The sequence below is a fragment of the Drosophila innubila genome (assembly GCF_004354385.1).
Source record: "Drosophila innubila isolate TH190305 chromosome 3L unlocalized genomic scaffold, UK_Dinn_1.0 0_D_3L, whole genome shotgun sequence".
Lineage (NCBI taxonomy): Eukaryota > Metazoa > Arthropoda > Insecta > Diptera > Drosophilidae > Drosophila > Drosophila innubila.
This window is the reverse complement of record NW_022995376.1, coordinates 22428955-22456661: the sequence shown is the minus strand read 5'-3', so window position 1 is coordinate 22456661 and position 27707 is coordinate 22428955. Positions and strand designations below refer to the sequence as shown.

At 35.9% G+C, this 27707-nt stretch overlaps 1 protein-coding gene across 1 annotated transcript; it reads right to left on the bottom strand.

Moving 5' to 3' along the window:
* Window positions 1-24221: 24221 nt before the first annotated feature.
* LOC117788403 (probable cytochrome P450 12d1 proximal, mitochondrial) lies at window positions 24222-26601 on the bottom strand. Its single transcript, XM_034627166.1, has 4 exons — window positions 26459-26601; window positions 26058-26398; window positions 25881-25997; window positions 24222-25351 (listed from the first exon to the last, which is right to left on the bottom strand). The coding sequence occupies exons 1-4, from the start codon at window positions 26534-26536 to the stop codon at window positions 24331-24333; spliced, it is 1557 nt and encodes a 518-aa protein (XP_034483057.1). The 5' UTR covers window positions 26537-26601; the 3' UTR covers window positions 24222-24330.
* Between the last annotated feature and the right edge of the window lie 1106 nt (window positions 26602-27707).

Below are 27707 nucleotides of genomic sequence, written 5' to 3'. Positions count from 1 at the left end.
ACACACACCCACACAGACACATACACACACAGAGACAGACTGACTACATTGAATGTCAGAGCGCACGTGTCAACTGTTCGGATTCGACATAGGGTGAGCAGGAATTGTATGGATTGGAAAGCCGGGCATCTTACATTGCAATGAACTCAACACTTGAGCCGCCGGGCTGACAAAATAACTCCTGGCATTAGCCGAGTGACCGCCAATGGATTTTTAAATACTCGGCACACGCTCCTTCTAGCTAAGGCTAAAAGCTGCTGCCTGCCTGCGAAATTAAACGCCTCAATGCTCTGTCGGCTAGGACATTGCCAAATAAATAACTCAATTGTTTTGTTGACATTTTATTTGACACGTGACTCGGGCTGGTTAAATACAGGCTACCCCATGTCTCAGGTTGAGCCACACTTTAATGCTTTGTTCTTTTTGCGGTTCATGTGGTCGCAGCACCACCAGCAATTAATCTGAAAGGTGTCCATTAAGGCGCACACGCGCTTCTAGCCCCATAAAAGATTGTCACACGGACAGGCGGGAGACTTCCAATGCTTGTAATAGTGTCAATTTGCTATTTATGGCCATCCATTTGACTGCCAGCAAGTGATTTGTGCAACGACATCGACCAAACTGGTCAAACTAGCAAAATATAAAAAATTTAAAAAAGCGTAGCATACTCTCGAGAGCCATTCTAGCATCTAAAATTTGTAATACAAGGCTGAAGAGCATTGCTTTTCTGGATATAGCTATATTGTAATTTAGGACTCCTTTTTAAGATACAATTATAAAATAATAATAATAATATAAATTAAAATAGCCTTATTTAAATAACAACTTAAGAGTTTTTAGTTTTTATAGTCTCTGGTATAGAAGCGTTTCTACAGCCTGGAGGAAGGGCAAGAGCGTGGTACAATTCGAAAACCTTATTCACAATTCTACGTTTGTCCTACAGCATTTTTGCAAAATTTCAAATCTCTAGTTTTGTCCAAAAGTATACTGTAGAATAATTTTCCATATCACATCATGTGATAGGAACAGCCTTCTTTCTGATTTTAGGTTAATTCCAAAACTTTCAACTTCCATCCCATAGTGCAAAGTCAATTTAGTTACCAAGATCGATATTGAGTATACAAGTTCACATTGAATACCCATTGAGTACATAATTATGCAATCTGCACTCACAGCGAGTTTTAAGTGAATCATGTAAAGCGAAATGAGCATCTGCCGTCATCTAATGCAAATTTCCTCAGGAAACAAAGCGAATGACACTTACGTATGCGCAGAGTATACATAAGAGCATGTATTGTATACACCATACATATATTACCTTGGTAGATAACGTAAATAAGATGCATATACCCATACTATATATATAAAAATACTTGTATATCAGAGACAAACACAAACGAATGCGCTTCCAAGAAATAATATAATGATTTATTCGAGCATGTTTAGATTCTAAATACTTTCTAAGTAAAACAAATAAAATAGCTGGCATTAGCAGATTTCAACTAGTAGATACTCTGCTATTAACTTTGATATTAATTGGTGTAAATTGTATTTTAAAATATATTTTTTAATAACTTCACTTATTATTGAAAAATGTACCTTACAATACTAAATTGATTATAAGTACGTAAATTATCTGATATGTACGAGCTGGAAGTATGGGTTATTATCGAAATGAAAAAAAATTAAACTTTATAGTTGATCATGTCAAAAAATGATAAAAAAAAAATGTATGTGTAAATTAACTTCCTAGATCAACAAAAATATAATATCTTAGGTTTAAAATATCTTGTCTGTTTTCTGATAGTGGTCTTAATTTAAGGAGTATACCCAACTATCAGTATTTAAATGTAGGGAATTGAAATGTGCATGACTTGTTTAGTTTGAGCAACTTTTGTCCCGACCAGCAACCTACAAAAATGAACCGAGTGAACAGCCCGTTTGCCTATTTCAGAGCCACAGCCCGTTGTTTGTTTGCTGTTTGCTGTTTGCCTGGCGAGGAAGACTTTTGACTTTTCTTTTAAAACAATTTAGCTTTGTATAGTATATGGCACATGTGTGCGAGTTTGTGTGTGGACGTACATGTGGTTGCTGACACAAACCAAAATTTAAACAAAAGAAAAGCTCAAGCAGCTCAGCTCGAGTGCTCAGCATGAGACAAACCAACTGAGGCTGTTGGCTAACGGAAACCGCACTCACACACTCCTACGCATACCTATACATGTGTTCACACACACACACACACATATACAGACACAAGCTGCTAAGTGACTCTTGGCTTTTGTTATTCTGGGCTCCGCCTGCCTTTGAAGCGGTGGCTGAAACGGCAGAAAAACTGAAGTATATTGTTAACAGGATATATAATACACAAAATAAAGTTTTCAGCCAAAGTTACACAAAAGTATTTCGCAAGTTGTGCGCTACATCTCCCTTCCCTACTACCCTCCTCCTCCCTATCCGTATCCTCTTCAACAGTCCCGCCCTTTATCCACCATACTTCCTGAAGTCAGCATCACCTTTCACTGGCTTTGTGTGTTTGATTTTTGGTATTGTTTTACTTTTGCTGAAATAGAAATTAAATACAAAGAAAATGGCGCCCTTTTTCGAACTGTTCATTTATGTATGTATCTCCATTGAAGATTAAAGGAATTTTACAATGCGCATTTGAAGTTAAGCAAAAGCATTTTTTGATCACATTTAAAGATTTTTTTTTTTTGATACTCTGGTTTGTGTATCTTGCAATTCAGAAGCACAAAATGTGTCCAAATTGATTGCTAAATCTCCTCTTAAAGCTTTTAAATAAATAAAATAAATTCTCCAATATGAAATTTAAATTTTCAACTAGCAATCGCAAATTTAAATCAAATTAAACTTAAAGTAATTGATTGATAAGATTAAGCAATTTCTATTTATGACGTATCCCGGATAATAAAACAATTTATATAGAAATGTAACATAATAATTAGATTTATATTTTAACTTTAAAATAGCTCTCATTTTCAAATTATATTATAAACCACAAATTACTCTCATTTCTGATATTTTTTAAAAGCAATGAAAATAAATTTCAACGGAAAACAGCTTACAAACAGAAATTTGTGTATCGAAATGTAAAGTGAGGTAGCCAAAACTATGCTTACTTACTACAAAATTGCACAAAGACATAGAATTATGGTTTACAATAACAATATTCAATAAACTGAATCATAAATGTGTTTTCAATTAACTAACTAGTCGGCCGGTGCTACAGTCGAGCATACTCAACTGTCGGTGACCCCGTACTTACTATCCAAAATCTACTATCCAATAAAATGGAACACTTGGTAGCACAACAAAATCAAATTTCAAAATCACTTGTACACAGCGCGCACAAAAGAGTTGAAAAAGAGTCAGTTTAAAGTCAAATAGACATACATATGCATTAATCATTAGGAAGAGCAGGACATCCATATGTGCAATTCAAAGATCTGTTAAGTGCACACATACATACATATGTTGGCACGCGCCAAAACAAAAGAAGTTTCTATATATAAACATGCGTTTATGCATATTTGGCTATGTTAAGCATAAGTGAAACCTTAACAGAGAATAAATTAAAACTGCATGTTAAACATGCTAAATGTTAAATCAAATAGTAAAATAATTGAAAACCAAAAAAAGACAAATTTACTAAAAACATAAATTTACACAGTAAATTTATAATAAACATGAAATTAACATAGAATTTTAACTTAACGTTTATATAAATATTAATGTAAAATTATTTAAATGAAATTTTTAAACATGTATTCAATATTAAATGTCAGTATGACATTCATAAATAACAATTTCAATAAATTGTAAAAATAAAAAAAATAAGCTTAAATTCAGCTGGAAATAAAGTTGTTCCCGCCGGGAATCGAACCCGCGACAAAATTGCAAAAATTTTCAAAAGACAAAGGCTCAAAGTGTTGAGCCACTCTCGCACTTATGTCTTTATCCTCCTAAATGGCCACATTGCTTGTTTTAGTGCTCAATTAAAAAGTAAAAGAAATAATTTATATTTTAACATTTAATGTTAATATTACATTTTAAATAAGCACTGAGTTTGTTTTAATATAAAATGAAATTGAATTCGAACATAAATAAATTAAAAATCTTTCGCCCACGGCAGGACTCGAACCCACGAGCACTGTCCGACTCCGCGACTCAGTACACTGCGCCACCGAAGCTCACGTCTGAATGGACGCCAATTTGTTATATAATATGTTAATATACATTTTTTGTTTTATCAAGATATTCAAGTTTTAATTACTGCCAACGCGCCATCAACGAATTTAACAGCAAAATTTATTATTTGAATATCTTCGCTATTTACTGTGCGATCAGAATGAAATTTTCAGCAAAAAATTAGGACAATTATATCTTCATCTGTGCAATCTGGAATTTCTGGCTTTCAAAATGCTCTTATAATTTGGATATGTAATTTTCAATGTCGATTTGCAGGCGGTTAAGGGGGCGTGGCTGATTTTTGAAACAAAGTTGATCTGCCTGCAGTATAGAGGAACCTACATACCAAGTTTGGTGTCTCTAGCTCTTATAGTCTCCGAGATCTAGGTGTTCATACAGACAGACGGACAGACAGACAGACAGACAGACAGACAGACAGACGGACATTGCTATATCGACTCGACTATTTATGCTGATCAAGAATATATATACTTTATAGGGTCTGCCACGCCTCCTTCTACCTGTTACGCACATATTCGGTAAAACAAACCCAATAGACCCCTGTACTTTTTTTAAGTACGGGGTCTAAAAATTGCTCGGAAATGCATAAATATGAGTAATAAATATGGCGTTAATGAACTAGGACTAAACTGCGAATTATTACAAGAAAAAATTTAACTTCAAAAAGCAAGGAACATAATTAAGAATTATGAATGCAATATTAACAAAATAAATCAATGCAAAGAAAGTATGATGTGGAAACATGGAATAAATCAAAACTCATATTTTCGTCGTAATTAGCGACATCACTTTTTAAAAAAATATCAAGAAAACTTTATCTTTTTATATACTATATATTAAAAAATAAAAGAAACAGGAAATTATGTAACTTTTAAAAAACAAAATTGAAAAATAATTCTTACATTGCAATTTTTATTTAAAGAGTCATAAAAAGAGTCTATTATTTATGATATATTGCCAGACAGAGAGCACAAAATCTAGTTTGAAAATGACTTCTGTATATTTGAAATAGATTTGATTGAAGCATTGCCAACAAATAAATGACAAGTTAAGGACTTGTTAGTTGGCTCTTCATACCAAATACCAAATTCTGGCTAAGCAATGTGGCAAAAAGTCGTTAACCAGCAAATAAGAACCAAACTGCGGAAAGAGCAAAAAATACGAGTAGAGTGGAAATGTCAAAAGTGCTGAGCTGTCGCTGTCCGTGGTGTTAGACGAGAAATGTAGCATTATAGAAAGGCAAAAATAAATGTTTTCAAATGTTTGACGCGTACTGACAACAAATAAGCACAAACACACACACACACACACACATATACACAGAGACAGTGAGTCCTTGACATGCGTACAATACAGAGAAAGATATGTGCATGCACACACACATACACACACACATACGCATTTGTCTTGCTGTGTGCGTGCATTTAATGTCTGTAATTTACCGTTAAGTAGACAAGTATTAATGGTAAAATACCAACGGAATGCGTAGCGCTGCGCAACTTAACAAACATACAACAAAACGACCAAAGTCAGAGACGGAAACGGATACGAAAATGGAGATGGTGACGGAGACAAGATCAAGCTGAGGGCTCAAACAAAGGCGGCCAAAAGCAAACGCCATTCATGACAAAAAAAAAATAGAAAAGAAAGTCAGCTAAAAACAAAATGGCGACGACGAGAACATCAGTTTGACTTGACGTTGAAGTTACATGTTAACTGTGGCAGTGCCACCCCCACGTACACACACACACCCACTCACACCCACTCACTCACACTCACACACACACACACACACATAGACACAAATAAGCAATTGTCAATGTGGCGCGCGCATGTTACCTCCCCAGCAGAGATGTCAAAAAAAAATAAAGAAAAACAACAAAAAAAAAATAAAAATAAAGAACGGAAAAAGAAAACGCCAACAAATTCCAAAGAAAACTCAACTTTGGATTGCTGGCATTTTTGCTGTGTGCTTTGAATGCTGAAAGCGGAACGAAAGCAGTCCGGAATGGGAACTGAGGCGGCTAACAAAACGAGAAGAGAAGAAAAAAATATTTGCGCGTTAAAATAGTAGATAAGGCGAAATGGTAAGAAAAAACAGGAATGACAAAACAAACGCGCCATTTTCTTGACGTTCACCAATTTGACATTTTACGTGATTTTGAAGCAACGGGCAGACATGAACGTGGCACTCACACACCCGGTGCTTTCCCCCTCCGTCACTTTTCCCCCTGGCACTCGCTCGACCACCGCGGGCATTGTGACTTGCCACTTGCTGAAAATTACAAAGTGCCAAACTGCTGTGTACGCTGCGCTTATGTAATTGAGTTCAAAAGCGGCCAGTCCAGAGCCCACCCACAGATGCCCATGTTGCCCCCCCCCCCCCATGCTCCTTATTCTTCCCATTTTCACCATGCAACCCCAACCCTAACGACAGGCCAGAGAGTACGAGCACATTTTTCACAATTCATTTCATTTTGCTGCGCGCGTTCGCTGCAAGGCAACATTATTACAAAGAATATTGTACAAAATAGAAGAAATGAGAAAATGGCAGCATAACTTAAGGCGCTTTTCCCATGAGCACACACAAAAAAAAGAATTGGGAACGCCTTAAACAAAATAAAAAAAATAGAAATGGAGACTTTTCTTTCGACTAGCAAATGCTGCACAATAATTTGGCTTTTTGTTTACATTGCTTTGTTGCCAAGTCGTCGCTCTGGTTGGCAACATTTCAAAGTCCTTGTCCTCCTCCTCATTCTCGTTCCCATCCCCGAGTCGTTACCAAAAGAACCAGTCTTCGCTGACTAGACTAAGATGGATTAAGATTAAGCCCAAGTAGCCCGCGAAAAGTCGACAGCAACCAACTGAGAAAAGTCAGCTTCAGCTCCAGTTTCATCTCCAGCTTCAACTTTCAACGGCACTAAACAATTTTTCTTGATTTCCTCAGCATTTCGGTTTTCTACTCTTGCAGTTTTCACCCATTTGACTTGTCAGCAATGTGTGTGAGTCTGTGTGTCTGTGTGTCTGTGTGTCTTCCAGCATTAGAAAATAATATTTTATTCGCTTCACTTAAAATTTTTCTTGTAGTGCTTGCGCTTGACTGCTTCGACTCCTTCCCCAAGCCTATACCCTGAACATAGGGAGGACAGGGACTAAAGTTGATGCATCTGCGCCAGTTTGTACCTTGCCTGTGGATGTCTGTCCCTCTGTCGGTGTGTGGGAGGGTGTTGCAGGGTGCTTACTTCGCCATATTGTCGGAGTTGTTGATGTTGAAAAATGTAACATGCCAGAAATTGCTGGTTACCCACATGGAAATTACGTTGCATGTTTCATTGAGGCAACCGACTGAGACGCTGCTTCCATTTCTGCTTTGGCATTGCCCTTGGTGTCAGCATCAGTTATTTGTAGCAGGAGAAAGAGAGTAACTTAGCTACACCTACTTATTAGGAGCTTAAGGAAATAAAAAATGGGGGTTTTTGCCAAAAATATTATTTTATTTTACTTCATTTTAGATCAACTAAAAGCAGTCGAAATAAAAATATTTAACATTGGAAATAATCATTTAAGTTATTTAATTCTTATAAAATGATTAAATTAAACTAATTGTTTAGTTTATATTCAAACTTTTAAATTAAAAAATAACAATTATTTAATACCATAAATTTACAATTTAATTAGCAATAAATACATAATTTTCCCGAATATATTGTACACTAGTAAATTTTACAAAATTATAATTATAATAATGACAAATAATTTTACTCTTGAAAAATTATTCACAATGATTATAAAAAAGAAAAAATTCTTATATTTGTAAGAAAAATATTAATTTTAAGATCATTCTTCAAAAAAATAATTCCAGATTTGAAATGTATCGCTGCGAACGGCAGTCCGCGCTAGTGACGGAAGCAGCACAAAGAGTGCGACAGGTGACTAACAAAATAAAAACATCTTGATTTTGAGATTCTGATGTTTGTACAATAGTTTTCTCTAAGACTTGTTTTTATAAAACATAATTCAATTGAAGACAATAATATTGACTTAAGAAATTGATTTTTTATCACTGCAAAGATAGCTATTATTAAAGTCTAATAAAGTTAACATGTTAATTCCAGACAAATTCGTTTCCTTAAGTTATCTTGCTATTTGGTCTTTTAGAGAAATGTTTTATTATAAAAATTTATGTATGACAACAAATGTATGGCAAGTTTGAGAAAGGGTTTAGATTTTTGAAACATTTTAAAGCAATTTCTTTGTTGAACTCGAATTATTTATACAGCTATAGATTCATTTTAATTTTCCTTTAAAAAATACCAATTTATTTAACCAACTGACGCGAGATTCTCATTGATGGGTACACAGGCAAAAATCAATTTTATTTGAATTTTACAATTTAACCATAAAACCACAGAAAGCATTTTAAACGCATTTTTAATAGACTCAAATATGTGTTGTAGTATAAAAGGCGGTCGGATCTGCAAGCCTGGCTAACAGACCGACAGCCGACAATGTACATAAACGTATTTAAGCACGCCAGTAATGCATATCTGTGTACGTTTGTGTGTGTGTGTGTGTATCTATATAATGTATCAATATCAATACCGCCGCGCACCGCCATTTTATTTTGTTTGTTACAAAATTTGCACATTTACGACTACAAAGCGTTGGCAAAAAACGCGCTAAAATTATCGTTGGCTTTTGGCAGTAGCTATGTTATTTTCCCTCTCTCTCTTTCTCTCTCCTGCAGCCGCTTGGCATTTTATTTTCCTGTTGGAAAATTAGTTTTCGCATGTTGTATAGATTTATCTCCCATATGTGTGTGTGTGTGTGTGTGTGTGGAGTATCTGCGATGGTTGTTTGCAAATAGTCTGCATACTTTCAACGCTTATACAAAGTCGCGTGCCTTTTTTTGTTGATGTGCGAGTACGAGTAACAAGTACGGAGCTAACAAATAACAAATATTTACAGAGCCAAAGTACAAATTGTTTGCGAATAAGAGAATTTACGCGGATCAGACAGTGGGGCTATTATTATTATCTCAAACCCAAAAGAAATCGACAATGTGTGAGGGGAAGCTCGAATTAAAGCGCAGAGTATGCTTGTACATAGACATCACCAAATATATAAGCATTTACAAAAAATATTTTTTAAAATTGTCATTTATATCACTAAATACAAAGCACAATATTTTTTATTTTGTTATATGCTGTATACAAATATTTTATCTTGGCTTCTTTTTTCTTATATTACTTCAAATTCTTTGACTTTAACTACTTTTAAAAATAATCAATCTTTTATTGTTACAATATTTATTTATTTTTAGTTATTAAAATTATCTTCAAATCAAAAAATATTTGTTTACTAATTTTAAATGTGAATGTTTTAATGTACCAAAATTAAAAGCAAAGTATTTTAATTTTTCTTTTATAATTTTTTCTTATATTCCAATAGTTTAAAAACCAATTTAAGAATATGGAATATTTAGATTGCTCCCATTGCTTGACTAACTGTATATTGCAAAATCTGCATATGTGATAAAGACAGTGGTCATCGGAAACACATGTCGCCGGAGCCGAAGCCACAACCATAACGCCAACTGACTATGAAATGGAAGTGCATAAAATACATCAATGGCCCCTGTACGAGTATTTGCTGACAATTGCACGTTGTGTGGTCAAATAGAGGAATGTTACTTCAAAGTGCCGCAGGCTTACAGCTGAATGTCCTTATCGTGTTGACCACGTTTGTCGATGGCCACGGTAACATCCTGCATCTGCATTTATACATATAATGTTCAATCACACTTTTAGTTCACCAGTCAGCTCTGTCTGGAATTTGCTTCTTTCTATCACGGAGCACTTAATTCCTTGAAAATGGCAAACAGCCTGCTGGGAAAACGGCCTCGATATCAGCTTTGACATTCTGCAACACAAACTCTGCCAATTTTAGCTTATAACAACTGTTTCAAGGCATTTTCTTTTTCTTGCTTTTTTCTGACTTTTTTTTCTGACTTGTTGGCGCAACAGCTGCTGTCGTACAGAGTTCGATGAGAGCATATTGAAAGGACGCATCCAGAGTCGCTTGCTGTGCGAGGTAAGGTAACAGCAACACCCCAGGATATTGTGACGAACGTTGGGGGCCAGATATTTTTAAATTCACTTTTCACTGCTGAATTAGTTTGTATTCTGTAGAACTGGGTATCGAATTGAATTAAATTATGAATTTTCTTTAATTTTAGTCAATAATTATTTTTAATCTATATTGACTTTAGAAGGAATAAAATGAAATTAGAAATTAAAAAAGCTGAGCTTAGTCCGAAGTCAAAGTGCTTTCACTCTGTTAAATTTTGTGACGTAAACAATTAAGCCTTTAAATATATATGGTTTCAGTCAATAAGCAGTGGATTAGTGTTATTATAGAATTTAATAAAAAAAAATCTGATTGTAGTCTAAATTCAAAGCAGAATCTACTTTTATTTTGTGAAATTTAAATGCGAAACAAATTAATTTATGACATATTTCAAATTGTTGATAATATTATTTAATTTTTTTTTTTTTTTGTTATATGAGTTAAAATAGAGAACAAAGCAAAAGACTCGGCTAAACTTAATCTGCAGTCATTTTACGAAATTTAACTTAATAACAAATTAAATCGAGAATTATTATTCATTTTAGCTATAACTAGATATAAAGCAACAAATAAATACACTTGGCCCTCGCTTAACACGGGGCTTACGTTCCTAGAAAACCTCGTGTTAAGCGAAGCATGGATTCAGTACAAAATAAAAGGATACGTTCCTGAAAGACAAAATTGGTAACAAAAAGTTTTTTTACTGTTCAAATTTTGCTTGCTTTTTTTTTTAAGTTTCATGCACTTGTTCAAAATTAACCAAAAGTTAGTATGTATATGTCTTATGTATAATATTCATATTTTCATCCTGTTACAGGCCTTGATGGAGTCAGATTCTAATCACGTCTTTTACATTTACATCCTGTCAAATTTTTCCATGTTCAAGATACTAAAGGGCTTTGATCAGCGTGTTAACAGCGGAAGGGAGCAAATTTGTAACCGTGTAAGACCGAGTTCGTGCTAGAAGAGTCCGTGTTAAGCGAAGCCAAATGTAATTTATTTTTGAATGGTATATAATATTGTTTTTCAATTGTAGCTATTTTAAATAAAAAAATTATAAAAGAAAATAACATGGAAGAACAATGTAAAATCTGTTTGTTCTCTATTAAGTTTCTTAAATTATCTTTAATTTTATTCAATAATTATTGTTCTAATTTTTTTTTTTTTTATTTAATTAACTAAAAACTTAGCTGACTTTAGTTTCAAGTTAATTCACAGTAGCCTTTTCTTTATTCCCCATGATAATATATGTAGCCCTATGTGGCCCAGTATCTGAGAAAATCCGTTTGTCAGAAACAATCTAGGTAAATGCTACACAGCTTACACACTGACACTTTGACTGGCGCCTTGCTCCATTTCCATTGCCATCTCTCCATCTCCCATCTCTTCATCTTCCCTCTCCAACTCCATTTCCACCATCTCAGTGCTCCGTTTTCTACGTGACGAGGCCAACTGCTGGGATGCCAGCAGGTGCAGGTGCTCGGCTTGCTTAGTTGGGTTCCTTCGGTTACACTTGGCCAAAACAGTCCGAGTCTAAACAGAAAGACTGTTTGTGCTTCATAGTTGAGATTGGGATTGAACCTGGGTGTTGGGAGTCACGGCACTGGCGTCACGTGGTCACAACATAAAAACGTGATGAAATTTCACAAAAATAAAAGTACTCGTCCTGCCCCGCAATCCAACCAACTACCCCCTATCCTTACCCTTGGTAGTAGCCAGTGACAACGACAACGGCTGGCATTTGGTGTCGATGTTGAATTTTGTGTGTGCGTGTGTGTGTGTGTGTGTGTGGGGAGGTGGAGGACGAGGGTCAAAACGGACTGTGTACCGCTTTTACGATCAGGGCCAGGCCAAGCGATTGCTTGACATGGCTAAATGTGCCTTAGCAACGTAAATAAGTAGTAAAAAATTTATAGGATTTCCGCACAACAGTTGCAAAGGTTTTTTTCTTCGTTTGGTGTGAAACAAAAACGCGCACAATTAATAAAAATGTTTTTGGTTTCATCTCGATCTTAGCTTTAAGCAAGGCGCTGATAAACAATTACAAATGTCAAATCTGCAGCCCGTCTATCTTCAGGGCAAAACTGCAATAAAGTCGCGTCCAACTCTGAATCGCAGTCACAGTTGCCCCATAAGCGTGCAGCTCATAAAAAGCAAACGGCAACATCCAATGAGAGGACGGACGATGGACAAAAAGAGTTCACCATCTCCGTCTTGAGCTCGAACTCCATGATGTGCCCAGGCGCTCGTCCATTTTTATAATCGCATTTTTATGATTAAGACGCATTTTATGGGATTTTAACTGCTATTATTTTCGCTTTTAACTGTCACAATAAAGTCAAAGTTAAAGACAGCAAAAGCTGCACACAGCGCTCTCCTTTGTTTATGTAGCCCAAGTTGCGTTTTCTGTTGCCTAAATGGTTCTCTTTGCCGACATGAAAGCGAGCTGGAAGAGAAAGAAGAAGAGGGGGACGGGCATCACCATTCATTCTTGATTGTGTGAACTTTACTATGCAGATTTCAAAAACAAGAGATTTTTTCTTTTACCCTGATTATGCTAAGGAAGAATGACATTGAGTGACCCAAGGAAGTTTCGAGAGATTATATCTTTTGAATAAGCTGAGGAAAACAGTTGATGGAAAGTTTTAGTTTGTTATTATTACAAAAGATTCTAAAATATGTCATATTTTTTTTATTACTTGAAAATTTATAAATATTTATTTCTTGTAAAATTAAGTTCATTAAAAAAATGGCATTAGTATCTATTGATAATTAATTTAAAGAAGTTGACAACAAGCTGTTGATAAAGAATACAAACTAAAAACTTATTATCAGGGACCGTAGAAGTTATAATTTTTGAAATATTATAAAATCAAAAATAATACTTAATATTTATTTTTATTATAAAAATTTAATAAAAATTAAATGTAAATATCCTTTCAACCAAACGGTGTATTTCCAATATCTAAAAATATTTATAATGTGTGGCTCAATACTTTTCATATGATACATTACACCACCTTAAAGGAAGTATATTAAGGATATTTAAGGTATTGATATTTACACTCAATTTTTATCTTAAATTTTTAAAATAGAAGTTGACAAATAATATTTATTTTTCATTTATATAATAAAAATTAAAATTAATTATTATTTTTAATTTTAATAATTAAAATTAAAATTAATTGTTATTTTAAATTTAATTTAATTTAATTATTTTACTATTCAATTTTTTTATAAAAATTTTGTCGAATTTAATTTTTTTAAGTTCGTAACTATTATTTGCAGTACCTGCTTATTATAAAACCCTTTTAAATTTACAGGGCTCAATTTTTAAAGCAGAATAAGTGAAATTTAATTTTGAATAATTTTATTTTCCTGAAGTTTTTTCAGCGACCCTCGCTCGATCGGATCCGACTGCTGGCATAAGTCCGACTAAGTTATAGCCATGCCGCTTAGTCATCATAAATCGATTAAGTTACAGGCCAAACTGAATAGCTGCCATTATTGGTGGGACTTTAATGCGGTCATTTCAGCAATGGCCAAAAATCCAAATGCGAATAAACAAATAAATATTGTTGTAAAAATTGATAAGCCCATCAAATGACAAAGAGACGATAACGGGGCAGCAGAGTCGAGGCAATGTTTACGGTTCAGCATCAGCATTTATGGGCCAAAATACGAGTACTCATTCAACAATTCAGTCAGAAAACGCGGCTCGGATATGAACTCTTTTTTAATGAGGTGCTAAAAATGCCGTTATTGTTATGACAGTCGGGCGGGCATTAACGGTTACTGGCCCGCCGGAGTTGGGCCCTAAAATCCGGATGCCATCACGCCCGTACCCTGTGTGCTTTTCGGCAGGACATTAAGCGTTAAAGTAAAAGTTTTAATGCGGGATGCGGTAATCTTGGCTCGGCGAGCCGTTCAAGCGCCGTTTAAACATCGATTTGTAAATTGTTAAATGATTGCTGGCTAAATGCGCGTAGCTAATGCTCCCCCACCCTCCATTCCACCACTTTTTGAACCGTTTTTCCCTGTTGGCAAGGGTTGCTGCATGTCGTCATGACGTCTGAAAACGGGGCGGAATCTGCTCGATTCGATTCGAATCGAAACGATGCGGGTTGCAAATAATGCCCTGGCGAGGGTATATCTACGAGTACGAGCATACACGTAAGTTTACAGCCCTGGCATTACACTCATGCATGCAGCAGCATCGAATTCTTTGCATATTTTTATTTTAGCTATGCGCTTCAATTTTTATACCCGTTACTTAAAAAATAAGTAAAAGGGTATATTGTGTTCTTTGGAATATATGTAACAGGGAGAAGGAGGCATCTCCGACCCAATAAAGTAAATATATTCTTGATCAGTAAAAATAGCCGAGTCGATATAACCACGTTCGTCTGTCCGTCCGTGAGAGCGCCTAGATCTCGGAGACTATAAGAGATAGAGAAACCAAATTTGGCACACAGACTTCTATAGACCCCACGCAGGTCAAATTTGTTGTAAATTTTTGACAAAAAATCGCGAAAAACCACCACCACCACAATATTATCTATGATATCAACCGAAGCAAGATCAGGCAAGTAGAACGGGAGTAATAGCTAACCAAAGTTATTAGTAAAGTTATTTTTCAATACAATCACCTAAAAGTATGCAGTAGTTTTAATTAGGTAGTAGTTTCTTTAAAGTACTTTTATATATATTGAAAAAAGTAACGGGTATCCTATGGTCGGGATCTCGACTATAGCCTTTCCCACTTGTTTTTTTTTTTTGTGCGCTCGCTAAGCAGCAACAGCGACGCAGTCGACGACGACGCCAGCTGAGGCGGAGTCAGAGCAGCTAATATCCTGAACTCATTATAGTAATGTTATATTATATTTAATGGAATCATTATATATTTAATGGAAATCACTGGCTTATCTGAACTGAAGTGACAAATTAATATGCATATCTAGGCAAAAAAAATCGAATATTATTACCAATAAACGAAAAGAATGAGAAAGCTATGTAACTACCTAAAAAATAAATTTAAAAGACGAATTAATTGCTAAAATGTTATTTAAAAATTCTTAGGGAATATTTATATAAATTATATTGATGTAGCTTTAAACTTATCCCAAATTCAAATATTTGATAATTGGGCATTGCAAGCATTAAGGAGGACACTATTATTATTTTCCCTGATTTCAATTATGTACGAATAATTACAAGTTTTTAAACAAGATTTTGTTCATACATGTTATGTTCACTTTCTAAAAGTCAACGTTTTTTTTTTAATGTGCACCGCAAATCCATTTAACATTAAATTGTTGTGTTTTCGTTTAATTTTCTGACAGTTAATAAAAATAAATATTTTTAGGGCCTTTCTCATTTTTTATACGAGTATTTGGAACTCTTAACTATGTCTGAGGTAATACCATTTCTTACAAACTTAAACCTAGTTTTAGGGGTAGTATTGTTTATATATTTTGAAATAAATTCATCTAAAATTCAATGAACTTTATAATAATTAATTGTTACAATTTTTTGTGTACTCTGGTGCAAACCATATTTACACAATTTTATAAAAAACAGATTAAGACGGTAATTTAGAGTTTAATTCAAATAATTTCAATCTAAAAAGCGATGCTTGAAAAAAACTTCAACAAATGAGCAGCAGTTGAGACTATTGAAATATTCTGGAGTCGTCTCTCATTCAATTGTAAACACTTGCAACTGAAGCGTTTTGTCGGCCCAAAGTGCGTCTTTAGGCCAAGTGCGGATGTGGCCATTGAATATTCAAGCAGCTAAGCAGCTGCTGAGGGATTCTTAAAAAATGGGAGTGAGAGAGAAGTGACATTTTTCTTAGCGGGGGCAGTCCTGGTAAATTGGCGATTTTTATGAAACTTTTGACAGGCATTTGGAAAAATGTTGCGCCTCAGATTTTTGCCTTTTTGACAAACATAACACTTTGCCAGCTGAAATGGGGGACAGCAGTTGGCAAACAAATTTGAATTTATATTAATTTATTAGCATAGCAAAAGCGCAGCAGAGAGCAGCTTAAGCCGGAATTTAGCCTGGCCCACAGTGGACTCCAAGTGGCCGCAAAAAGTCAAGAAAAGTTGGGAGCCAGGGAAAAAAAAGCTTTATAATGAAAATGAAAAGTAATTCCAGCACTTTCTCTTGCAATGAAGTCGCTAATTTGAAATGTAAATTTCCGTGCTAAGCAGTGGCAAATAAAATGTACGAGTGCCTCAAAAACCAAATGGCAGCAGTTTATTCTAGGTGGGGTCAGAGGTCAGAGAGGAAGGGGGCTGCTCATCTACACACATTTATTAATACGCGTATTTTTCACACCGGATTTGCATGTGGCTGTGGGAAAAACTCTCCAGCAACGACTTCATTTTGAGTTTTAAGTGTCGCCCCACAGCACTTGGCTGAAATATGCGAATTGTTTGGAAGGCGAGGGGGTGAAAGTGGGAAGGGTGTTGGCCAAAAGTAGCTAACGCTAATGCTATGCAAAATTATGCTAATACCGCATGGCAGATACACAGGTGACTGAGGCAGCTGCAGCTGCGTTTTATGCAACGAAATTTGGCCAAATGTCAAGCGGTTTTTGGGCAACTGTTGACTTTGGCTTCACATGCAGCGCGACAGGACGACAGGATGACAGGTCGTCAGTTGGCAGCAATCACAAAAATAAAAGGTGGGAACTCAGGTGAAAGGGTCACACATGAAAACAAACAAGTGCCAAGAACTTTAACACACGATTTGGCGCTTTAAAGGCATTTTCAAGCTTTGCTCCTTTTCTTCGTTTCTCCCTCCTCGCTATTCTTGTCACCGTTTCCCATCCAATCCAGCATCGCCCCACGCCAGCTTAGCGTTTACCTACACACTCATAAAATGCGCATTAAAACATACAGCGCCTGGTCGGGTAAAATCCGAAAGGATTTAGTTACGCCACAGGAGGTGGTTACTTCACGTCTATTGCGCCATCTTTTGCATACACCCGCTACACACACACACACACACACACACACGCGCGCACAGTCTAACAGCCAACACACCCACACATATATTCACAAAGTGAACGACAGGCAACCTCTGCACCCCAGCTGGTAACATGAATGGCTTTTTCATCCATCAAACATGGCGTCAAACGTCACAAGGCTTGGAGCACAAAAAGGCAAAACGCCAGAAAACCCAACCCACCCTCACCCCATCCCTTAAAGCTCTATTGTCGTCTAATACCACAGCGGCCATGCCCACCGCCATCGCCATCGCCAACGCCCCCCGACCTCAAACACCCAACCCCAACCCCAACCCCATCCCCCACCATAGCCCATGCATCACTTCCGCCAGCCGCTGCTGTGGGTGCGGCTGCCACCGCCGTGGGCTACATAATCTTTCGAGCTTTATGTGCTGATGACTTGCTGAGCCTGAGCTGGCGATGCCATTGCTGTCCTTGTTGTTGTTTTACCCAGCACTCGAAGCATAGCAGAGTACTTTGAATTTGTGTCAGTGTATGTAACAGGCAACAGAAAGCAACTGCAATTCTATAAGGCTACATTGAAAGTATCTAGATTTTAAGAGAACGTTTAATTTTAAATACAACATATTCTAAAATTGGAAATAAAAATAATAGAATTTTAAATAAAACAAAATATTTAAGGGCTAGGTGTATAAAATATTTCTTAATTTAAAGCAATTTTACTTTATATAAATATAAATGTATAAAATCTAGAGTAAAAACAAAATCGGAATTAAAAAAAAAGAAAATTTAAAATAAAATAAAATGTCTTAGGTTTAAGGCCTGACTCGGAAATAAAAATTCCTGTCCAACTTCATATGAAAAAAACAAAAAAAATTCCTGCAGTTTTTTTTATATAAGGTTTGACAGGAATTTTTATTTCCGAGTCAGGCCTTAAACCTAAAATATTTTGTTTTTTTTTTTTAAATTTCCTTTGTGCGATTCAGTGGGATAATAGATAATACTAATAGATAACGTTAACTACCAAAAAAAAAAACGTATTATCTTAAAAACTGTGGGTGTGGTGGTCTTTCGCGATTTGCGGGGGCGGAGGGGAGCGTGGCTTAAACAAACTTGACTTGCTCCAACGCATTTGGAGCTGCGGGTGAAAGTTTGGTATTTCTGTCTCTTATAGTCTCTGAGATCTAGGCACTCACACAGACGGACAGACAGACAGAGGGACAGACGGACATATCTATATCGACTCGACTGTTGATGCTGATTAAGAATATATATACTTTATACGGTCAGATATGTCCCCTTCTCCCTGTTACACACATTCCAACGAACACAATATACTTTTTTTTTTTTTTTTTTAGTAACGGGTATAACTTTAAGACCTGTAGCTAAATATATACTTTTACAATACTATGAAATGGTCTTCGTAGATTAGAGTTTATTATAACATTTTCAATACTTAGGTGTTTTAAAATAATGATTTATCAGATCAATTTAAAAGATAGAGGTCCTTGGTTAACCGTATAACTTAGGTGTTCACCAATGAGTTGTATATACTAAAAAACTATTCACAGAATGAATATGAAAGCTATAGTACTACAAGTAATACTTAGATTAACGCAGCAGTGCTGTACAATATAATAATACAAATATTTAGTCTTAGCGTGGTTTCAAGTTTCAAACCCTTCATTTTCATTTCGAGTCCCAGGGAAATATTCGATATTTTTGAATAAGCAAATATAAAGTTTTTTATTAACTTACTTATAACATGCTTTTTAGTTCGATCATTTAAATATAAATATCTATTTATAATTTATACAATTATTACTTATTTACTGGTCTTTAATTTGTGTATTAGGCTTCGATCAATCGGCTGGGTATCTCACTGTCGAGCTGACTATGGCTTGTTGTTGTTACTGTTGAGGTCGGATCTGTGTGGGTTGGTGGGTTTACTGCGTGTTTGGTTGTTCCGAAATGTGCTGAGTCGGTTTTTGTGCTTGGTCGGATTTTCTACACTTTTGTTGGCAGCAGTCAAGCCAGAGAGTGCTGTTCTTTCCTCCTCCTCCTCCACCTCCACCTCTTCTTTCTCCTGCTCGTTGTTGTTGTTGTTGTTGGCTCAGCATGTTGCTGGCTTCTAAATACATGGACACACACACACATAAGCATAGACATTCATATAATGCTTGTAATATTTGCGCTTAGCCTTTAGGGGTAGCAATGAGCGGGAAGGGTAAGGGGGATGAGGGGGGAGAGTGCTGCCCGGCAGACGACAGGCGGCGCGAACGCCCCAAGTGTCCTTGGGGCTCTCCGCTTGTGCATTTCAGTCGAGTTCAAAATGTTTATTTTGTTGTCCTTAGGTTAGTCGCTTGCTCATTTTGTGTTCGTAGAGCTTGTTTGCTGTATCTTTTTCTCTCTCTGTCCCACGCTCTCTTCTCTCTCTATTTCTTCTTCTCTTTCTCTCGCTGTGTGCATTGCTTTCTTTTCTCAACGTTTTTGTGTGTGTTATTTGATTTCAACTGTTTGCATCCTCTGGTGTTTACATATCTCAGGAATATCTAGTCCGTGCCTCCGGTGTACATACATATATCCTTGATCCATTGGCTCACAGGAGCAACAGCATACTACGAGTAGCTTGGCTAGCTTTTAACAAACATCTCTGCCAGCGCTTTAAACTGTTATTTAAACTTTACATTAGCCCAGATATCAATTCAAATGAACTTGGCAAAGTCTTTATCTAATAAACAAAGATGTCCTAAAATTCTTAATAACTGAGCTCTAATAAAGCTTTATCCTACAGATATTTTACAGAGGAAACCATATGCTTATTTTTTATCCTTTATCGAAAACTGTCTATTCACTTTTTCAACCATTCAATGAAGAAAGTTCAATTGAATAAAAAACTTTATTTTTATTTTCTCCCACGCATTTCGACACATTTTGTTGATTTCATCAATTAGTCTTCATTAATTAATATTAAAAAAATCTTTAAAAACTATATTTTATTTATTTATGTCTTGTATTATTATTAAATCTCCCAGTCATTATAATTTGTTTGTTTATATATCTGCTAATCCACCCATGTCAAAAGAGTTTAAATGTTGTTAACAGTTCCTAAATAAGAGTTAACTTTTTTAAACTTAATGAAACTGGTTGCATATTTGAAATATGTGTCTGTAAGTAGCGAACGGGGATGGAGAAGTAAAACTTAAATGTGGGTGGACATAGCCAGTCGAGATTGTGCCCACTTTGGTCTTAGAATCTCCTGAAATGAATTCAAACACAGATCCTTGGAAATCACACGCTGAGCGACAGGCGGATGAGAATAAGCCCAACTCGATATGATACCCGATTCGATACCCAACCCCTAAAAAGGGGACCTCCGAAGGAAATGTTGTATTTGTAGTGTTCCAAACTATTTGTTTTTGCCCGCTGTGCGCAAATTTTTGCAATTTCGTAATGGTTATTGGAAACACAGTCAGGCAACTGGCAACTGGCAACAGCCAACTAACGGTGGTAAATATTGACGTTGGGCTCTATCCGACAGCAAATCCTTTAATAGCGATAAATGTTCCCATACAGGGATTTCCGCATACACCCCCCAAGGCATTGTTTTTGCTCGACCACACGGACTTTTTATGTATATTATCAACCATAAACTTTTATTATGCCTTAAGGTAAATGATTTTGTTTATTTTTTAGGCCGAGAGAGAAATACTTGGAATATAAACAAGGACGTCGCGTCCTTGTCGTCCTCTTGCTGGTCAGCCCATAATTCTGTGTTACTTGATGCTTGTGCACCCCCAACTGTGCCTGTGTGTATCCTTTAGGATTTAGTTGCTGTTGCCCACACAATAAATGGCAAACAAAAAATCGCAACAATTTGTAATGCCAGCGATTTTTGGGCTTTTTGCCAGCATAAATAAATAATTGTATTTACTTTATTTCGCTCGGGATTTCGGGATTAGCTCAACAGGTTTGTCGCTTACTCATTTAACGCTTTTCAGCTCCATAAATCACATAAATACACACACACGCACTTCTCGGCAACTCGGCAGCTTCATAAACGCATCAACAATTGCAGTTTGAACATAATGAACCGACGCGTCCGGCAATTTGTCTATTATGGCGCATTGATTAGCGCCTGGACCCTATTCACACTTGCGGGCATTTGTCCCCCTACACTCACTCCTAACTCCCCCCTTCCTCAGTGGAGTCGAGGTCGCAGTTGTTGCCAGAGTCGCTGCACAAATGCATGCAATGCCACACATGTCGCGCTTAATTAACCCCAAACAATTTCAGCTGTTCGGCTGCCTGGCGCAACCGACACGGAGACTCACACACACACACGCACACACATTTACACACACAGGCCAACACATTTCGTTTATAGAGTAGAGATGCAGGATTTAGTTATTGTGAAGTTAGGGAATTTAAATTTCTGCTTAGCTAAATAAAAAAGTATCTAATATTCAAGTTAAATTAAATTTAAAATTTGTTAATGCTATCTACATTTTTAACAATAAAGGAAATAGAGCAGGAAAATATATAAAGCTAAGATATCATTAAAAATACAATTTCTTAGTTTTAAATTTTGTAAGTATAATTTACTGCATTAATCAAACTGTATTTAATATGAACACCTTATTATGAAGCAAGGATATCATATTTATGATATGTTTTATGTGAACCTTAGACCCTTCGTGCTGCTTTCGTCACTAACGTGGACTGCTCTTCGCAGTGATTAAATTTAGATAAAAATTATAATTATTATATAAATTTGATAACAAAATACAAACATTAGAAATAAAATTTTTTAATAAAATGTACAGGGTTGCCACAGATAACCGAATCAACCAAAAATCTCCCAAAAAATTAGAGTACTTTATTTATTTATTTTGCCGACGTAATATAGAATTTAAATTATATGTATGTCAAAAATAATTTTAATATTTAACATCATCTGTCTACATTACCAAAACTAAAATAAATTCAGTTAGTTTGTTGCAATTGACATAAATTAATATCATGATAAAGTTCATGGCATCAACGTCGTGAAAACCAGCAAGTGTGTGTTGTGAAATAGTTGCTGCAACTGCGTTTATGCTTTTGAAGAGGCACGAGACCAACGCGCATAATTCAGACGCACGTTCCAATGAAGGGGTGGCAATGGCAGACAAATTGGGGGTAAGCTGGGGAGAAAGCAGCACAGTGACCCAAATTAATCTTAGTCATTAGCGGGAGCAAGTGTGTGTTGGCGGCCAACTTGCACTCCGCTGACAGACACAACAGCAACTACAGAAACAACAGCCAAAGCCTTGACTTGTCTATGAACAGGCTACACGCCGACAAAGTAGCAAAAGTTTTCTGAAGGGCACTCTAGGAATAAAGGGGGAGCTGTCGACAGCCGATGTTGTCGTCGTCTTTACAATTCGAGGCGTGAAAAACGAAAGTTTGCTCATACATACGTTGAGTATGAGTTCCCCGCAACAAATATTGACAAACAGCTAAATTTCTTTAAAAAATACAAAATTATTTGACTGGATGGAAATTTCAAAAGATTGATGTAGTTGATTATATGAAACCAATTTCTAACTTCATTTTCTTAAGTATGATCTCATTTGAATTCATTCTACACTCACATGTTGTTAATATTATTAAAATCATGTTTTTCTTCGTGTTATTTGAATTCAAATTTGTTGAAATATTTTTCATATCTATATTTTTATACCCGTTACTTAAAAAATAAGTAAAAGGGTATATTGTGTTCGTTGGAATGTATGTAACAGGGAGTAGCAGGCATCTCCGACCCTATATAGTATATCAGCAACAATAGCCTAGTCAATATAGCCATGTGTGTCTGTCTGTCTGTCTGTCTGTCTGTATAATCAAAAGGAATCTCAGAGACTATAAGAGATAGAGTAACCAAATTTGGCACACAGATTTCTATATACCCCACTCAGATCAAGTTTGTTTCAAATTTAAGCCACGCCCCCCTACGCCCCCGCAAATCGCAGTTTTTAAGTTTAAGTTTTTTTTGGTAATAAACGTTATCTATTAATATAGTCTATGATATCACTTAACCGCAGCAAAATCTAACAAGTAGAACGGGAGTAATAGCTAACCAAAGTTATTATTAAAGTTATTATTTAAAAAAAAATCACCTAAGAAAATGCAGTAGTTTTATTAGGTAGTAAAAGGTAGTAAGTATTTTTATATATATTAAAATAAGTAGCGGGTATCCCATGGTCGGGATCTCCTCTACAGCCTTTTCCATTTGTTTATGTTTAATTTTGATGTTTAATCTACTTCTAGCGAGTGACTAATTTAAAAGAAATCTTTTTATTTAAATTTGATCTAGTTTGCAGCCCCAATTGAATATTATTGCAAAGTACTCTAATTCACATTAAAAACATAAGCTTAAAGTTTTTTGCAACCACTTTGATACCTGGAGCTTTTGTTTTCTGCTATGTGATAAGAATAATCAAATTTTTAACTTCTCTAAGATGTTATTTCATAATAACTAGATGCTTTTTTATTAATACTCGTAAATTTATGTTTACAAACATGAGAAAATATTAGCACATTTATTTAATATTACTTAAAAAAGAATTAAAAATAAAGCAATTAATACTAATTCTGATAAAACAATTAAATTATGCGCCTTACGAACTGCTCATTCTCAGTTATCAAGTTACAGGGGATAATGAATGCTTCAACATTGTGAATAAACTGAATCTGCTTATGTAAAATGTAAGTTACACTGTAAATTTGCTGTCTCTGTTTTAATCTTTTAAGATTATATAATAGACAAGACTAAAAAGACTCATATATTTATACTGAGCAACAAACATTAAATTTTTGTTGGGTAGAAAATTCCATTTTTCTGCCCTTAACTAAAATTGGCACTAACTTATATTACCTTTCATCCATTCAATAAATTATGGGGGTAAAATATATACAAAATTATGGCAATTACAAATTTGGCTTAAGTGTGGGCATTACTGCTCGACATCAGTGAATTTGAATTGAAAAGGTATAGCCGGTTCCATGACAAAGAAGGACTTGTACGGCTTGGATGCATCGTAGTTGAATTCCACATAAAAGTTGCGTATGATTTTGGCCAACGATGTCTCCATTTCGAGGTCCACAATTCGTTTTCCTATGCACATACGAGGACCAAAGCCGAAGGGCAGGAAAGTAAACGGACTGATCTGCGTCTTCTTGTTCGTCTCGGGATCGCGAAGCCAACGTTCGGGCAGGAATTCATCTGCTCGGGGATAGTACCTTTCATCCTTCATTAGAGCATTGGAACCAAGCAAAATCTGTGAGCCCTTGGGAATATTATAGCCCGAAAGAGTTACATCTGACTGACATTGGCGGAAGGTGCCAAGTCCATTGGGATAGAAGCGCAATGCTTCCTTGATAACGGCACGTAAGTAGGGCATATCCTTCATCCGTTCCTCATCTAGCAATGTCTCCTTGGTTGGCATCACCCGGAGTAGTTCCTCTCGCAGCTTTTCCTGTTTTCCCTGGTTCTTGCTAAGGCAGAGCAATAAAGCAGATAGAAAAGTGGCTGTGACATCGACGCCAGCAAAGAGTATATCGATGCCCATGATTAACGCTATCTTAGGATCGATATCTACCAATCTCTCCATCATGCTAGTGCTGGTCATATTCTCCGCCGACTTTCGCTTTTGCTCCAGCTCCAAGCGACTCTCTTCCAACATACGCTGTGCCACATCGAGACTCTCGTTGAGAGCTCGCATCATTTTGCGGTAGGTTGGGGTTGAAACAAGCTTCCAGATTGAGGGCTGTACATCCAGTTTAAAAGTGAGCTGAAAGATCTCACGCGATGTTCTGAAAAGCGTTAGTGCATCAGGATTGTCTCGCCGCTTTCGAATGATGCCCATTTCACGATTGAAGGCAATCAATGCTATCGACTCAAAGATCAATCGGCCCATTTCCTCTACAAAATTTTCAGGCACTTCCAAAGTTTTTGGATCACGAATTTCTTTGATGCTGCGAAAACAAAATGCATTTTGTAGTAGAAATTACATAAATATAAAAAAAGAACTTACAGAAATAATAGTAGATATTTAAGAGCCACTAATGGAAGTTATAAAAATAGTAGTAGAAATGGCAGTCAAAACACTGCATAAGTAAATAGTTGAAGAAATTACAGAAATAGTAGTAAATATTTTAGAAGTAGTTGTTGAAATTTCAGATGTAGTACAGAAATAGTAGTAGAAACTAACGAAATAGTATTAAGTATTCTAGAAATAGTAGTGGAAATGGCAGTAAAGAACAGAATAACAGAATTAAATCGTAGGAAAAATTACAGAAATATTAGTAATAATAATAATAATTAGTAAAATATTGAAATACCCAACGAAATAACAGAAATAGTAAAAAATTTAAATTTGAGATAGAAGTTGTAGGTAAAATGACGGTTATACTAACAGAATTTGCAAAAAATAACTGTAGAAAGGCCAAAAATATCAGTCAAAATTATAGAAATAGTATTATTTTGAGTATTAAGGACTCTTACCGCTCGATGAATTCATTGTTAATGTTGGACAGCGGTTCGTAGTACATCTTGAGACCTTTGGGCTGCATAAAAATGGGGTTAACAGCTGAACGAAATTTGCCCCACTCCTCCTGTTGCCTGCAGTAAGAGGAGACTGTTAGCGGAAGAGTATTGGTTATAAAATAAATAGCTACTCACGTGGCTATTAGACCCTTCTTCTCCCCAAATACATCCGGACGAATGTGTTCGCGAAAGTAAACCAGAGAATCGAAACCCTCGCGTTGTGGCCAAATGCCCTCGTTGCGAAAAACCATCTCAATGTCCTTTGGGCTGAATGTGACCACGGTATCTCTGCGTCCAAATGAACCGGGCATTATAAAGAGATCACCATATTTCTGCCGCAAGGTCGTGGTAAATTCCAAAAAGGATTTATCGTGAAACTCCCCACCCGGCATAAAACCGCGTATAAACTTTAGTTTTCCTGGACGTGGCACCTCGGAAAAGGGACGCGCTGATGCAACACTTTGATCATCAGACACCTGTGAAATTAAAATCTTGTTTAAGTAAACACATACATACATGTATTAAGTACAGCTTACATTCAATTTAACATGCATCGATCTGGCGCCAACAAACGCTAATTGTCGCGATGCAAATGTCGCTTTGATTGCAGCCATTGTGTTATCAGTTATACACGTATATTATCAGTTGTCAGCTGCGACTGCTCTTGACAAAGGCGCCGCTCAGACTAAATTCCAGAGCACGCTCTCAACACTTTTATAGGAAGCGGTAATCGATTGATCGTGGATCTTGAAAAAAAGAGAGAGAGGGAGAGAGAGATACTCGAAACTTTGCATTCGATATGTTTAGCGCTCTCTGCTGCTTCTCTCTCAAAAAACTGTGCATATTTTCTGCTTAGCGTTCTCTGAAGCATTGTTTTATCTACGTTTTAACTGTTTCTATTTTCTCCTAAGATTTGCTTTTCTTACGCTCTCCGTCCTACTCCCGCTCTCCGCTCTCCGTCCTACTCCCGCTCTCTGTATATCAAGCAGCACATAAAATATGCTTTGTCACGGTGAGCAAACCGATCCCAGTTCTTTTCTGTAAACAAAAAACTGAATTGTTGGGAAGAGTCAGCAAAAAATACAGCTTATTTTTGATTGTACATACATTAATGGACACATATGTATGTCAGAATACTTTTGACTGATAATAATAGCTATAACTAGGCGGCAATAATTTGCTGGTAAACAAACCGGTGTTTTAAATAAAACAAGCTCGACTAGCCGATGCCCTGTGATACGGTAGACATAAAATTTATTAGTGTGTGCTCATTTGATTAATTGAAAATTTTTTTTAATTTATCTTATGAGTATGATATGATTGTGATTTATAATTTCTTTGATTATAATTATTTTGTAGGCACAATTAGAATTAATCGCGTATCAACTATAGAGAATTGCTATATTTAAAAATTTAACCTGTATTAAAAATGTAAAAAACATTTACATAAGAAATCACCTGTCGGTTTTTCATTTATATGTAGTAAAGTAATCGCATAACTTTCGACTTTACTCAGCGATTATGAAAGAGTATGAATAATCTGCAAGGATGTTAAATCAATGGCACACCTAACAGGTCAAAAAAGATACGACATGACAATGAATAATAAAAAGTAACCGAAGATAATTATGAACATTATCGTGTGGGAAGTGAAGCGAGACAGTATGAGCATACACAGAGGTTGGCTAAGAAGCTGTCTTGGCCAAAGTAAATGACGGCTAAGTGGCCTCCGCCTGCACTAATTGTGAGTAACACGTTCACGTTTACAAAACTTTCAGAGAATTT

What these genes read in the sequence shown, in the direction of transcription:
- LOC117788403 (XM_034627166.1), bottom strand. Translation starts at nt 26,536, where the DNA reads ATGGCTGCAATCAAAGCGACATTTGCATCGCGACAATTAGCGTTTGTT. An exon ending in CGATGCATGTTAAATTGAAT is followed by an intron (nt 26,399 to 26,458) that starts GTAAGCTGTACT and finishes TTAATTTCACAG; the next exon opens with GTGTCTGATGATCAAAGTGT. An exon ending in AAGAAGGGTCTAATAGCCAC is followed by an intron (nt 25,998 to 26,057) that starts GTGAGTAGCTAT and finishes CTCTTACTGCAG; the next exon opens with GCAACAGGAGGAGTGGGGCA.